Genomic DNA, 15,783 nt, shown 5'->3' with positions numbered 1-15,783 from the left:
AAGCAACGCACGCAATCCGATAAAAACTCAGAGCTGTGAAGCAGCAAACCCGGACAGACCGCCTGTCTGCTGCTCTGAGGAAGATAACGAGTTCTCTTGTGCAACGGTTCTGCTTCATTTCCTGTGAAAAAATGCAGTGTGTGTGTGTGTGGGGGGGGGTGTTAATACATTAACTACTGAAAACGTGCGCGTTAAAGACAAGGATCTTCATAAATAAAACGTATAATATGGATTTCATGAGTTTCTACTAGAGCTTGGGATTTTTAAACTACAGCTGCGTGGTGGTGTTATACTGAAATATCCAGAACGCCCCTGAGCGTTTTATTCCTCTTATATCACCGCCAAGCGTGACATTTTATTTATTAAACAGCGGCACGTCATACTTTTCATTTATTTACACTTGCATTTAATGTTCTGTGAAGCAGTTTACTTCCTGTTCTCACTTACATTATAGCAGCTATATATATAACACTCCCTCACCAGCTCTCTCTCTCTCACCCTCGCCCTCTCTCTCTCTCACCCTCGCCCTCTCTCTCTCTCTCTCTCACCCTCGCCCTCTCTCTCTCTCTCTCTCTCTCTCTCTCTCTCTCTCTCAAACTCGCTCTCTCTCTCTCTCTCTCTCTCCTTCTCTCTCTCTCTCTCGCCCTCGCTCTCTCTCTCTCTCTCACCCTTGCTCTCTCTCTCTCTCTCACCCTTGCTCTCTCTCACGCTCTCGCTCTCACTCTCTCACGCTCTCACTCTCTCTCGCCCTCGCTCTCTCTCACGCTCTTGCTCTCTCTCTCTCTCTCTCTCTCTCTCTCTCTCTCTCTCACTCTCTCTCTCGTGAGGTTAATAAAACAAAAAAATTACCCCAGAAACCTGAGCAACCACAAAGAAGCGTAAAGTTCCCTGTCCTGCTGGTGATGTCCAACTGTTAAAAAGTGCTGACACTGGAGACTCCTTCCATGAATGTTACATAAGTAGACGTCTCCCTTTCAGAAAAATTCAGAGAAGTATCAACGATTACACGTGGGGTTTTTTTTATTAGTCTTAGATTACGAATGAGCTGTTGCTATAGAACGATAAGGTATTAGAACGAGCGTATTAATTATAAATAAACTGCACTACTGTCAGAGCTGCTGTTGTAGAGAATTAATCAACACCTTCTGACCAATCACAGTCCAGAACTCTGCAGCACAGTGGGGCAATTTATATATAAGAGTCATATTTAATATTTAAAGTAGAATTGACCTCCAGTCTGTTAATAAGTGTATGTGTGTGTGTGTGTGTGTGTGTGTGTAGATCTTTGCAGTAGGTGAGGGTCCACACGTGTCTCACTGTTTGCTGGGGGGAAGCGTGAAAGCTCAGATCCCCTGCACTCCTCCGTCACTGAACACACTCGCCCTGAACCTTGGTACCACTGAACACAGGGTGAGTATCTCATACACACACATATACACACACACACACACACACACACACACACAGAACAATTTAACAAACACTTTACAGTGATTGTTGCCACATTTTGGCTGCCATTTTGGATTCATTTTTGTACACAAGGTTAATAAATGAGTTGTTTTTGTATTGAGGTTGTAATATTTGTCAGCACTGATGACATCACAGTAAGTCAGTTTAATATTAATCCTTTTAGGTTATAAAAACAAAAACACAAAGGGAGAAATGTCACAAATAATAAGTTGAGGTCACTGAACTAATGTGCCTTAGCAGCGTAGGACTAAAATATAAAGTGGTATTATTATCTTAGTCCGCTGCTCTCCTGTGACCTCAGGACAGAAACCGGTGCAGCCGAAGGTGTTTTAAGGTCATGACTTAAATACCTGTCTGAAATAGTCCGTGCAGAGTCCGTGTTTGTGGAAAAGGGGGAACGTTAGTGGGATGGACGTGATGAGTGAATGAATGTTAATAAACGTTAATGTGCCGTGTGTTCATTTCGCAGGTGATGACCGTCGCAGGCAGCAGCAACCAGATCGACGTTTTCACCAACTTCTCCTACAGAGCCTTCTCGCTGTCCTTCTGAACATCACACACACTTTCAAACCATCCTGAAAGCTTGCTCTGTCCGTATGCATCACTCTAACGCCAGTTCGTTTTGTAAATTAAAGCAGCAGTGTGTAATATTCCGAACCCTCTTCTGCCCGTGAACAGAATTACAGTCACAGTAAAGTCATGGATACGCCTTTCACCTCCTCTCTAACTGACCACACCCACTCTGCATGCCTTTTAAGGAAAAGGTGCGAGACTGTGTGCTTTTCACTGGCTTGGGGACGGGGTTTATTTCTGGCCTGGGGAACGTAAGAAGATTGTAAACAGTCTGAATTGAAGAAACTAGTCAGATATATTGCATGAAAATATTTCACATGACAGTTTTTCCACGTGGAAACATTTTTCAATATCACTAACTGCTCCTTTAAAGAGAGGACCGCGTCAATGACAGGATGGATGTACGTTCAAATTGTCTTTTCAACTGCGAAATAGACCCCCCCCCCCAAAAAAAAGAATTCACCTTAACCGAGAGAATCATCTTTCGATTAAAATATAACACAACTTTTATAACAGTAGTAATGTATTTTGTTTTATTTTGCAGTGTATTTGTATAATAAAATATTTTCATACACTTTCACTTTTGGTTTACTTTTTTTTGTTCTTTTATTGATGTGAGTAAATCAGTCAAGGGTTTACAAAACAGGTGAATAGTTGTAGTGATAAACCCACAGGAAAAAATCATGAAGTTAAATATATATAAATAGTTAAAATAATAAAAGTAAAAATGAACATGTATAGAACGTGTGACTATGCACGGGTTTGTGTGGAATAGAAAGCAGACAGCTTCATGTAAAGCTTGACGTGGTTTAAAATAATACAATTATGAACTAGAATGTTTTCTTGAATTATTTACTATTTAAATTAAGCACTTTTTTGGTCCCAAAAATAGTTCCTGCCTTTAAGGGAAGAGCCCTTACCATTACCCCTTTTTTTTACCGTTATATCCCAAATACGTGCTTCAGCCCTGCCCAAGCGCACTACTTCCGGTATAACATAATGTCTCCGACACTCTGTCTAGTGCCCTATTTATCCTTGAGGAAGGTAATCGGGATTGCTCCAGTGTTTGCACGTGCGCCTTCTAGCGGTTGTTAGCTTGTTAGCTTCCTCTTAACTTTACCTCAGACTTCGTTCCTGCCGCCGCGCCGCAGCTCGAGGCTCCGAAACGGGAGAAAAGTAGTGACGCCCTAAAACACAGACGGAGCGGTTCGTTCACGGGTACGTGTGTACATTTATTTATTTATGAAACGTTTTATTGTCAATAAAGTGACGCCATTTCGCGTGTTTTATCTCGTGACAGAAACTTTAATGATCCCGGATTTGGGAAGAGGCAACTCCTTCAGGCTAGCTAAAGCCGTTTAGCTCTGATTAGCTTCAGTGCTAACTCACTGTCCTGAGGAGAAAATAATCAAACTAATGAAGGGGTTAGGAGCTGCAGGAATTAAAATATGCTTTAAAAAATATATTATAAAGAAATGATCGCCTTTTTGTAAGTAAACAGTAGAACAGTTTGTTTTCCCTTTCAGATTATTGTTATTATTATTATTATTATTATTATTATTATTATTATTATTATTTCGCTAAACTATCTGCCGTTTTTATTCTTTAATAACGTTTTTTATGTTTATTAATTTTAATTGTTCGTGATCTAGCCGTTTAGTTTCCTCATTTCATTCTATGATTGAATTATTTTCTTTATCTGAAAAGCATCATGATAAATATTTAAGTTTATTTCTTTAAGTATTAATAATTACCTTTATGTGATGTGTGTAATTTATGAGCTTTTAAAATAATTTCTATGTTTAATCATTAATAATTAAGTTTAGTAATAGTATGTGCTGATTAACTCCTTAGTTTGTAAATTAACATCGAAGTTTATTTCTTTATTATTAGTAACTCTTTTTTGTTAAATATTAAAAATTTATTACTAAGTTTTCAAAAATACATTTCTGAATTTATTATAATTCAGTTTAGTTATGTGTCACTGATTTAGCCAATTAACTCTTAATTTTGGAAATTAATACCAAACCTTAAAAAAAAAACTTTGAAAAAAAAAAAAATATATATATATATATATATATATATATAAAATATGATTTTTAATTTATTTATCTGATTTGGTAATTATCAAAATAATTTTTTATTGTATTAATATTGAAGGACTTTTTCTCCAGAATGTTGTTTCTCTGTAAACTTTATTTTTTACACTTAGTATTATTATTATTATTATTATTATTATTATTATTATTATTATTATTATTACTGAAGTACAGTATAAATACTCATATTGGATGTGTTTCTCTCTTTTTTTAAAACTGATATTAGTTTCCCTTTTTTATACAAATGAACCCAACTTTATTATTTTTACACACACAGTGTAATATAAGAGGGGGATCTTCCTGTTTTCTGGAAATTTCCTGTCTGACCTTTGACCTTTGGTGAGCAGGTGGGTGTGTCCCACTGTTGTCCTGTTCTCTGAGGGGTGTGGCTGTGATACGTTACGTCGGGAGTGTGTGCGGTGTGTGTCTGTCTTTTTGTTCATGTGTGTAATGCACGTTTCTGTGTGTAATACGCATCTGTGTGTGTGTGTGTGTGTGTGTGTGTGTGTGTTAAATGTAGTGCCCCAGCAGTAGTTACAGTGCGTGGGAACCCCCTCAGTGTTTTTTTTAATGAATTCCAGTTCTGTAGTTATTCTCGGAATCTGTAGTTTGGAAGTTTGGGAATTTTTGTCAGTGCACGTTTCAGCATGCAACTCATTAGATAAGGGATAAAAAGGCTGTGTACACTGTGTGTGTGTGTGTGTGTGTGTGTGTGTGTGTGTGTCTGTGCGTGTGTGTTTTCAGTCAGTGTGTGTGCAGAATGTACAATCTGTGTGTGTATGTACTGTGTGTGTGTATACAGTGTGTACAGTCAGTGTGTGTGTGTGTGTATTCAATCTGTGTTTGTGTGTATGTGTACAGTCAGTGTTTGTGTGTCTTCACTCTTTGTTGTAGGGGTCTCTCTCTCTGTCTGTCTGTCTCTCTCTCTCTCTCTGTCTCTTTCTCTCTCTCTATCGCTCTTTCTCTCTCTCTCTCTCTCTCTCTCTCTCTCTCTCTCTCTCTCTCTCTCTCTCTCTCCTTTGTCTCTAAATTAAGTTTCAGTTGTTCTAACTGTCGGAGGCTAAAACTCCATTTTTCAGGAAAAGCACATTCTTTAACCCATACATCATATAGATTGAAACATCCTTCCCCATAATTCACACGCATAAACATGATATTAGGATTGACATCTGAGCACCCTGTCTCAGGATGTGCTTTGCTATATGTTTTACCCATATTTTATTTTTATATATATTTTTTTTTCTTTTACAGATTCTATAACTTTCAAAGTTTGAATTAATTTAACCTGCTATGAAAATCACGTGCATATGCATTCTGGTGCACGGACAGAAAACATTCAAAATGTGTGCCAAATCTCTAGACTTTCAATTACTCATATAACCTGTAGGATCAGTAGAGCAAACCTTAAGAACCTAAGAGTTGACCTGTGAGGGCGAGTCCACGTACAGCAATTTGGTAGGACTTAGCTTTCTCTTCCCTTCTTTTTTTATTTTAAATAATCATTTCTTTTTATTATTATTATTATTATTATTATTATTATTATTATTATTATTTATCTCAGTAAAATTTATTTGTGCGTCAGATTTGCCAGATATATCATGTGCAGCTGATGTGATGGAATGAGTCAGTGGGGCATGCCACTTGATGATAATCCGCCGTAAAAATACTGCGCCTCTCGCGCTTCTTAAGTACTCTTTACTTATTTATTCCTCGAAACAGACTCTTTCCGTTTATTTTCACCGTTATTTTCTCTCTCTCTCTGTGTAAGAAACACCAATCTCTCTGCCGTCGCAGAGGCGAAGATCCTCGAACTTCTGATAAGAAATGGCTCCATGTAATACTTCTCTCAGTGTAATACACGCATTTCTTATATCATTGACTCCCTTCCATACACACAGCAATACACAAAGACTTTATAAAATTCTAATTCTAATTCTATATTCTTGATGATTCCTACCGGTCAGTGTTGAGGCTGCATCGGTCTTTCGCTCTGCACAATCAAGAGCAAACCACCTTCGCGTAAACACAGACTTCAGCGTGAAACCTTTCCACGAGCGTCCTCCGGTTTGCTTGTTGTCCAGAAAAGCTGAAAGACTCGCGCAGCCCAGCCAGGGGACGCCAAATTGTTGAGGAAATTAGACAACACTCGCAGACTCGTCCTCTGAAGGTAAAGAGGGTTAATACAGGAGAGAATAAAGCAGGAGAGAATAATGAGAGCGCTGTGAAGCGCTTGTACTGAACCACTACTATAGATAAGAAGTGGTGTGAGGCAGTTCACACAGGCTTTGTTTTAGGATATTGGAAGATGTTTAGACGAACCTTGAACAGAAGAACATGTTTGTGTCTCTGTAAGCAGATAAACATTCTGTACTGATCTCAGTGACATGACGTGGCCTTCTTAAGCGTTATCCTCACATGAGAATGAAACAGAACAAGAAAAGACTTATTACAAAGTAAAAATGAGTCATTTCCCTCACACTGGTCAGACACAAAGATTTTACTCTTTCTCTCATTTCTAATCTAAAGTCTTTCTCTGCAAAGTTAAAGAGAAAACGTCCACATTTATTCAGCAGAGTTACAGATGCGCGCGCGCGTGCGAGTGTGTGACCTGAGCACAGATCGGTTATCGTTTCCTCCTCCCTCTGCATGTACAGTGTGTATTCACTACAGAGTGTGTAACGTACCCTTTTATATTCGATTTTGGAATGAAATGGGGGAAATAAAATAAACATGATCAGGGAGAAAACGCTTACCATTTTTTCTCCAGGGCAGTGTAATCGGTTATCAGGATACTTCTGTTCCAGCATAATATAATATTTATAATAGTTTTTCCAGCACGAAGCTGTGATAAGTCTTCATTTCTCTTCAGATGTATACAGCTGGAGTTTTAGCATTTTAATGTGCTGTTTGTTTGTTTTTAAGGTAAAGGTGTGAAGCGAGGGCGTGTGTAAGGAGTCTGTGTGTGTCCTCTGAGGAGCCGTAGAAGAGACTCGGGCCTGCAGGACGTGGAACAGAATGGGAGCTCCTGTTTTGTTAGAAGAAGAAGAAGAGATTCTTCCCACGTTGTTGAGATGAGCTCATCGGATCTGGCGTCTCCTTCCATCTGCTCTTACTCCTGAATTCCCAAACAGCTCGTCACGTTCTTCTCGGGATATGGAGGGAAGGAACTCTGCGTAAATCACTGCAGATCTGTTTATTATCATCGTCAGAAAAGAATTAACTGTAAAATACGTGTGAAGATTACTGACCTGTGACACACACACACACATACGCATATGAACTGGAATTACATGCATTTCTTTCCTCTGGAATGAACTTGGTGGGGATAAAAAAAAACTTTTTAATGCCTGGATTAAACAGTCGGAAACTCGTTTAACTCGGAGACGTTTTTCCTTCAGCAAGATGGCGGGAAAGGACTACAATCATCTCTTCAAACTGCTCATCATCGGAGACTCCAGTCAGTGGTGTTATTCCATTTCATTATAATTTTTTAATTCTCTATAAAAACCCTTGAGATGTTATTACATGTTTCTCCTGTGTTGATGTCGGCGAGCGACAAACGAGCGTTCGTTTTTTTTTTTTCTGCTTTTTTTTCAGCGCTTTTCCAGCGACGTTTGAACTTCTGCTGTTCCACGCCCGATTTACTTTAGTTCTTACCTGGGCGTTAGTTCCTGCGGAAATGAAACGGACAAAAAGCTTCTCGTTACGGTTTTGTCGTATGTGCTATAGCTACTGTTGATACCACTGTTTATCATTGGAGCCAGGCCACGCCCACAAACACCGCTCCTCCGAGTAATATGAAGAACAACAACGCTAATCATTTAGGAAGGGTTATTTTTTCTTCTGTTATAAAATGTCCATCAGGAACCGTTAGGAGCAACACGTTCCATTACAGACCACCAGAAACACGTCGCACACCTCCATTAGGAACCAGTAGAAATCTGTAATGGGTTCTAAGTATTATTATTTTCCATCAGGGAGGCGAAATACACACCAGCAGCGTACAACACCGTAGTCTTTTGTTATTCCGATAAACAAACGGGTGACGCGATAGAAATATCATTCCGAGACACTTCTGCGGTACACGATATGTTTGTGTTTATACACGATGGGGAAATGGTTTCTCCTCCTGATTTACTGTAAAAACGTTCCTGTGCATAACCGAGAGGATTTCTGAAGCTCCACAGGAAGTTGAGTAAAGCTGAAGTGAAACCAGCGCCTGTGTTTGAATCAGATTTCGATTCTGATGTGTGATTGAGTTCTGGTTTATTCTTGACTTGAGTTTCTCGCCTCAGGTTTGATTTTAGATCCCGTGCATGTCGTCACTCGCGCTGGTAGAACCCGCTCTAGAACCCGCTCTAGAACCCGCTCTAGAACCCCAGGTTTTTGGGGGGTTTTCTTATAAATGAAGGAGGGTAGGAGTATTTGGCGTGGCAGCGAGCCTCGGGCCAATTGAAAGGGCGCACTTCCACTTTTTAGAAAACAGAAACGTTTCCTCGGTTGGTGCAGAGGTGAGCGCCGATCATCACACCACATCTCCCTCTCTTCTGTGTGTGTGTGTGTGTGTGTGTGTGTGTGTGTGTGTGTGTGTGTGTTACAGATGTTGGGAAAAGCAGTTTACTACTGAGATTTGCAGACAACTCCTTCTCCGGTGGGTTTAATGAGTGTGTGTGTGTGTGTGTGTCTGTATTTACACTCACCGTTCACTTTATTAGGAACACCTGAACATTCACGCATCAGAATGAGGAATGGTTTTTGTTTTTCGCACCATTCTGTGTAAACGCTACAGACTGGTGTGTGTGTGTGTGTGTGTGTGTGTGTGTGTGTGTGTGTGTGTGTGTGTTAGGGTTAGGGTTGTCACGGTACCAAAATTTCAGTAGTCGGTACCAATACCAGTAAAATTCCACAGTACTCGGTACCAATCTCAGTTCCAAAGCAAAACACAAAAACATGCTAATTAATCAACACTCTATTTTATTAACAGAGTTAAATATCAGCAGAAGTATTTTTAAAAAGGCCATTCTGTGTAATACACGTTTTTCATTATTAAAGCCACTAGAGTTATCCAGACGGGAGTAGAAATGTTTCTGACTGACGGATATTAAAGACATGAACAGTGCTAGCCACACATCTGTTATTTTCTTACACATATGTTTCAGATATATCGCTCATCACAAAGCCTGTGCTGTGTAAATGACTGTATTAGCGTTAAACACGCGTATGCTAACATTAAGTAGGCGAAAACGAGGATGTTTTCTTGCAGTGATACACTCCAGTTAAACTTCTACAGCGTTCATAATGCAACCGCTTCCATCATTTTAAACCCAGCTGTTTGAACTGCTTGAATCAACACTGTGGGTAAGCAGCCGCTCCTCCTGAAAGCACGGTTAATCTATCCGCACATAAATGTTAGGGGTGTGGCTTCTACACACTCGGCGGTAACAGCACCGAGTGCGGAAATCGAGCGTCCGAGAGAAGCACATGTACTTCGCCTACTATATAGTAGGTAAGTATGCTGTTTCAGACGCAGCCATGGTAACCGGGGGAGCTGCTGCTGCTGCTTTGGCTCTTGTTGCACGGTGCACCCATGAAAAGTTCCCGAATAACCACCTGTCAGTGAGCGCGTCAGTACTGAGTTGACCCGGTACTACCGGTACTTATGAAAATCTGTTATCGTCAACTTTTTTCTTTTTAGTACCGACTTGGTACCGAAGTACCGGTATTTTTGACGACCCTAATCTGTGTGTATGTGTGTGTGTGTGTGTGAGAGAGAAAATCCCAGAAGATCAGGAGTTTCTGAAATACACCTGGTACCAACAACCACGCCACGCTTAAAGACACACTTTAGAGTTCACGCTTTTTCTTCATTCTGGTGTTTGATCTGAACCTGAAGCTCTTCACCCGAATCCGCATGATTTTATGACTTGTGTTTGGTGTACAGGTGTTCCTATTAAAGTGGACAGTGAGTGTATGTAAGTGTGTGTGTGTGTGTGTATGTTTGTGTTTGTACATTATTTTAGGAAGGTGATTGATGCGCGGTGTCGTTCCTGTTTCTTGCAGGGAGCTACATAACCACTATAGGTGTGGACTTTAAAATCCGGACAGTGGAGATCGATGGAGAGAGAGTGAAACTTCAGATCTGGGACACAGCGGGACAGGAGAGGTTCAGAACCATCACGTCGACGTAAGCTCCGCCCACAAAACCACACCTAAAGTACTCGGTGCACGTGTAAAGGTCACAGTACACAGACTAATCCTCAATCAGATATCAAATATCCGGGTTTTTCTCTCTCACAAAGTCAAAGTCACACCTGACTCTCTCTCTCTCGGTCACACCTCTCTCTGTCTCTCTCAAAGTCACACCTCTCTCTCTCTGTCACACATCTCTCCCTCTCTCTCTAAGTCACACCTCTCTCTCTCTCTGTCACACCTCTCTCTCTCTCTCTCTCTCTCTCTCTCTCTCGCACAGAACCAACCTGAAGAGCTTTATGATGGATATTTGAAATTTAGAGCTGGTGTGTTTAATCATTTCATTCAGGATCCCATTAGATCCACCAGGTCCACCAGGTCCAGATGCTCTCTTTGGTTTCAGTTTGTTAATGTTATTTTTGAGTTCCTGCTCAGTAATGAAGGAGTCTGAAGGGTTTTGGTGATCTCTAATGGCCAATCTCAGCTCTTCAAGCTTTCTGTTTGTGACTTTGCTCTGGATTTGTTTCGGATGATGTATTTTTTAAACAGTTTGGAGATGGCTTGTCCAGATATCCCCATCTTGAATTGCCAATTCTTCATGCTCTCATTTAAAAAAGATTTTTTTTAATAAACTTTGTTCCAGTTGTCCCAGAATTGCTGTGTGTTGATCAACTCCTTGATTAGTGTCAGATGTGTGTGTGTGTTTATATTGTTTGAGTGTTTCACAGTATAGGAGTCGTATGTCAGGACATTTCCTGAGTTCTTTTCTTAAATTCTTTGTTAAACCATCCGCCATCTTTTTTGGACGTAGGTGTTGAAGTTCTGGTTTTAAATTTGGCCATCTCTGCTCTTTTGAAGATGATATTATTTTGATCTGCCTGCTTGACTCCTTCTGTACTGTAGATTGATGCTGAATGCTCTGAGAGAGAGAGAGAGAGAGAGAGGGTCTAAATCTGTTATGATGTAATCCCCTGTACTATTCCCACGAGGTGAGCACAGTGTGTATCTTCCTGAAGAGTGTCCTCGTATCCCGGCGGTGACGATGTACAGACCTGCGGCACGTCTTTGCCATAGTTGTTTATTGTATCGTCGTAGTTGTTCGTGTGGCTTGGGGAAGAACGGCCAGTGAGAATCGTGTTGTTGTTGAAGTGTGTGTTTATCGTGTCAGGTTGTGTTCCTGTCCCGGTGTTCAGGTCTCTGCAGACGAGCACATTTCCCTGGCCTGGAAATGGCATATCTCTATCTCTAACTCTGCGAACATGTCTTCAGAGTGGTATGGAGACGCTAAGGTGGAACGTATATGACACAGAGGACTCGGTCCTTCCGTGAAGATAGTATGGATTTTCCTCTTTTCAGCCAAATGTGGCGTTTCAGTGTTTAGAGTGTCTATTGTGTTGTGTAGGTGCGGTTTGTACCCGATGATAAGACCCCCCGAGTCTCCGCAGGAGGAGGATGATGTCAAGGATTTTAATTTGTTTGTGGAAGGTATTGTTTGGGGTTTTTAGTCCAAAAGCTGATGAGTTCAGTCCTTCAATATTCCACACGCTGATGGTGAGTGAAGTCATGTTGTGTGTTTCTTCTTTTTATTTACAGTATATATCGAACAGTCATATATCCAAATATACGTGTTAACCTTTTATATGACAGTGTGGAGCTTTTTTGTTTGTTTTTTATATGCATGTGTTTTTATGCAGTTTTTAGTTTTATGAAAGTGCTGCAGATATATTGCTGTAGTTCTTTAATCTCACACGTCTCGTTGTGGTGTGTTGTGCTCCTCTGAGGGCTTCAGAGTAGCTGCGTTGTGGGGTTCTCTCACTCGCTCTCTCTCCATCGCTCTATCTCTGTCTCTCTTTTTTTCTGTCTCTCTATCTCTCTCTCCTTTTTTTTCTCTGTCTCTCTCGCTATCTCTCTCTCTCTATCTGTCTCTCTATCTCTCTTTTTTCTGTCTCTTTCTGTCTTGCTATCTGTCTCTCTTACTATCTCTGTCTCTCTCCATCTCTCTCTGTCTGTCTCTCTCTCACTATCTCTCTCTCATCTCTCTCTCTATCTGTCTGTCTGTCTGTCTGTCTCTCTCTCACTATCTCTGTCTGTCTCTCTCTCTCTCACTATCTCTGTCTGTCTCTCTCTCTCTCACTATCTGTCTCTCTCTCTCTCACTATCTCTGTCTGTCTCTCTCTCTCTCTCCCTCTCTCTCACTATCTCTCTCTCCCTCTCTCTCACTATCTGTCTCTCTCTCTCTCACTATCTGTCTCTCTCATCTCTCTCTCTATCTGTCTGTCTGTCTGTCTGTCTCTCTCTCTCTCACTATCTGTCTCTCTCTCCCTCTCTCACTATCTCTGTCTCTCTCTCGCTCTCACTATCTGTGTCTCTCTTTTTTTCTGTCTCTCTCTCTCTCTCTCTCTCTCTCTCTCTCTCTGTGTGTCTGTGCTGAGTGCGGAGTGAAAGTGTGCACAGCTCTCTGGTGTTTTGCCGGCTGTGTTTTGTGTATTTTCCTGTGGGATTAATGAGTGAAAGTCGTAAAGTATCAGGTGAAGTACACCGGCTGTAAATAGCTGAGAGTGGGACAGAGTGAGGAGGACACCGTGGCCTCTGAGACCGGCGGGGAGACGCTGTGTCTCCGGCATGGTGCGTCAGGTGTGTGGCAGAGAGTGGAGCTCAGGTGGAGGAGGTTCTGTTAGCAGTAGGAGAGCAGGTCAGGTGTGAGAACATGTACTCTGTCTCCCGAATAAACAAAGCAGTGGTGGTGATCCTGGGGAGAAAAACCTCATCAAAAACCTGGAATATGGGTGAGAGGAGCCCCGGTACATGTTTCCCCTCTTTCTGCCCCGGAACTCGAGTCTTCGTCTCTAACATACCCCCATTCATCCAAGACGAGGTGATGATGAAGGAGCTGGCCCGCTTCGGGAAGTTCTCCAACCCCATGAGACTGATTCCTCTGAAGCGCGTCAAGTTTTTACACCGTCACCACGGAGACGGTTCAGAAAGGCTGTCATATAAACAGGACCGTGGACTTTCATACAGATTTATGGACTATGAAGGATTTATAGAAAGATTGAAGGGGTTCCTGGGTGGAGGGTGTGGGTGGGGGGTCTGATGGGTTCTTTAAAAAAAAGTCCAAATGTAAATACGCAACACTGATGAATTAAAGGTGTCTTAAAAAAGTCTGTGTGTGTGTGTGTGTGTGTGTGTGTGTGTGTGTAGGTATTACAGGAACACTCACGGGGTCATTATCGTGTACGACGTTACGAATCCCGAGTCGTTTGTGAACGTGAAGCGGTGGCTGAACGAGATCTCGCAGAACTGCGACAACGTGTGTAAGATATTAGGTGAGCGTTGAGACGCACGGCGTTTCCTTCTCGTTTCTGCTCGAACACCTTGCTGTCTGGAGCAGCCCTAAAACCTTCTGAATGCGCTGCCTCTGTGGTTTTTACTTCTCTGCAGTTGGGAATAAGAACGACGATCCGTCTAAGAAGCAGGTGGACTCTCACGACGCTCAGCGGTTCGGAGAGACTGTAGGAGTTCGAGTGTTCGAGACCAGCGCTAAAGAAAATATCAACGTGGAAGAGGTTGTTTTTCTCGTTGTTTTTGTTTTTTTTAATTGACATTTTTGTTAAAACAATTCCTCCTATTATTTTTTTAAGTTCAGTTGTAAAATAAAATTACAGATAAAAAGAAACTTTTTTTTTTTACAAACATATCCGAGCAAAGATTTTATGATTATTATGATTATTATGATTTTTTTTTTAAGTTTGTGGATTTTTATTACATTTGTAAATGTTTTATTTTTTCAGCTTTCATTTGAGTTTTAGTTTGTTTTTAGGATCCAGTTTCGATTTGATTGAATCTTTTATTTCTTTAGCGTTAGTATGTAGTAGCTCTGTTTTATTTCTAAATGAGACGCTTTTCGTTTTGTTTGTTTTTCATCTGGAAGGTGACATTATTTATCAGTAAAGAGTCAGAAAATAATCTATTTAAATTCATTTCAGGTGAAAACGGTCGAGTTATTGGAAGCATTTGATCTTCATTTTGTTGATCTTATTTTAGATTAAGTATGTAGAATATGTTGTGCCGTTTTTATTTGGTTGTTTGTTTTGCTTTTCCACAGTGTGTTTATTTTTAGTGTTTATTCCTGCGCCAGTCACTAATTTATATAAAAGAAAGAAAGAGAACTTGAACATCCAAACGTTAGTATTCTTAAATAATTGTCGCGTATCATTTCTCTGTTCTGTTTTTAATCACGTATAACACGTGTCCGCTGCAGGCGTATTCGAGAAGCGAGAACGTTGGTAGAGAAAGGGATTGTGGGATAGCGAGCAGCCTTGAGAAGGTTGTGACGGGTTTATGAACTTTTCTGCAGGTTAGAAGCCGGTGACCGGTCAGGTGGAAGAATACTTTTTAAGATTGTCGGTATGCGGATTGCGTCCGTTCCGATCGTTCTGCCTTCACGCAGCTCCGTCTGTACGGCACGGACGAGAACGTAGGAGGGAGATACTCACACCGTGTGTGTGTGTGTGTGTGTGTGTGTGTGTGTGTGTGTGTGTGTGTGTGTGTGACGCAGATGTTCATGGCGTTTACCCACATGGTCCTGCGGGCGAAGAAGCAGAGTCAGAGCCGAGCGGAGCGAGAGCGAGAGAGAGAGAAGGACACGGTTCACATCAACGCTCACCGCGACCGCGACAGGAGGAAGAGAGGAAAGAAATGCTGCTGAGAACCGAGAGAGAAATGAGGAACCCTGAGGAACTGCACCTGCGGCGCTCTGGCAACCGTTTCACATTATGTTTATGCGTGACTTTGCACTGATGACAGGAACTGGAACTGGAACTGGAAGCCACTATAAAGTACTCGAATGGTGTTTTTGTAAAATAAGAAAAAAAACATGTATAATTTTATGACTAAACGAGTGACGTACAGTCGACGGTATCACACTGTTATTACACACGTAATCAAAGAGCCATTAACACAGCTGATGTGCTTCGTCAATATGGTAATAAAAACAAAAAAACTAATGAAAAGTATTGATGAGCCACGTCATGCCTCCAAATTAATCAATAGCAATAAAATACTGTGTTAAAAATGCACTAGATTATCGGGTCCGTGTCCTTTATTTAATTAAAATGATATTGATGGTATAAACGTTTACACTTGGATCCATTCCTGATGCTCGGCTGTGAATCTGTTGTAGTCGGTGACGGTGTGAAGTCCGGAACTCTTCTGAAGCTCTGCCGGGTGTTCACCTCCACCGTCTTCACTTCCTGCACGTTCTCGTGGAGTTTCCTCCTCGGGGTTACCTTCAGGAAGTGAAATGCAGCTCAGGTGGAGGTGATGGACTCGGCCGCTGCAGACCCTTCCACGTCTTTACCTTAAAAACGTCTCGCGTTGCTTTCGAAGTGCAACGCACTTCAGGTCCTCGTCCGTCTGCACCGCCAGGCTCCGCCCGGTGAGTTCTGTAACG

At 41.3% G+C, this 15,783-nt stretch overlaps 2 protein-coding genes across 6 annotated transcripts in view; both read left to right on the top strand.

The window, feature by feature from the left end:
• The window catches only part of thoc6 (THO complex 6), a 16,140-nt gene extending 13,517 nt beyond the window's left edge, over positions 1-2,623 (top strand). For all 3 annotated transcript variants that reach the window (XM_053676764.1, XM_053676756.1, XM_053676754.1), the window contains 2 exons: positions 1,282-1,410; positions 1,940-2,623. In XM_053676764.1, coding sequence (XP_053532739.1) covers positions 1,282-1,410; positions 1,940-2,020 — 210 coding nt within the window. In that variant the 3' untranslated portion in view covers positions 2,021-2,623. The remainder of the gene's footprint in view (positions 1-1,281; positions 1,411-1,939) is intronic.
• Positions 2,624-3,132: 509 nt separating this feature from the next.
• si:dkey-16l2.16 (ras-related protein Rab-35) lies at positions 3,133-15,414 on the top strand. 3 transcript variants are annotated; one of them, XM_017495655.2, is made up of 7 exons: positions 3,133-3,261; positions 7,065-7,599; positions 8,743-8,793; positions 10,203-10,326; positions 13,533-13,657; positions 13,773-13,897; positions 14,890-15,414. In XM_017495655.2, exons 2-7 carry the CDS (start codon positions 7,545-7,547, stop codon positions 15,037-15,039), a joined length of 630 nt encoding a protein of 209 aa, XP_017351144.1. In that variant the 5' UTR covers positions 3,133-3,261; positions 7,065-7,544; the 3' UTR covers positions 15,040-15,414. The 3 variants fall into 3 exon arrangements, with proteins under 3 accessions (XP_017351144.1, XP_017351155.1, XP_053532726.1); XM_053676751.1 differs by lacking the exon at positions 3,133-3,261 and adding an exon at positions 6,135-6,309; XM_017495666.2 differs by lacking the exon at positions 8,743-8,793.
• Positions 15,415-15,783: the final 369 nt, after the last annotated feature.

The sequence above is a fragment of the Ictalurus punctatus genome, chromosome 2 (genome assembly GCF_001660625.3).
Source record: "Ictalurus punctatus breed USDA103 chromosome 2, Coco_2.0, whole genome shotgun sequence".
In the NCBI taxonomy this organism is placed as follows: Eukaryota; Metazoa; Chordata; class Actinopteri; order Siluriformes; family Ictaluridae; genus Ictalurus; species Ictalurus punctatus.
Note: the sequence above shows the minus strand (reverse complement) of the source record. Positions and strands in the feature narration are given on the sequence as shown.

What these genes read in the sequence shown, in the direction of transcription:
- si:dkey-16l2.16 (XM_017495655.2), top strand. Translation starts at nt 7,545, where the DNA reads ATGGCGGGAAAGGACTACAATCATCTCTTCAAACTGCTCATCATCGGA. An exon ending in CAACGTGTGTAAGATATTAG is followed by an intron (nt 13,658 to 13,772) that starts GTGAGCGTTGAG and finishes ACTTCTCTGCAG; the next exon opens with TTGGGAATAAGAACGACGAT. An exon ending in AAAATATCAACGTGGAAGAG is followed by an intron (nt 13,898 to 14,889) that starts GTTGTTTTTCTC and finishes TGTGTGACGCAG; the next exon opens with ATGTTCATGGCGTTTACCCA.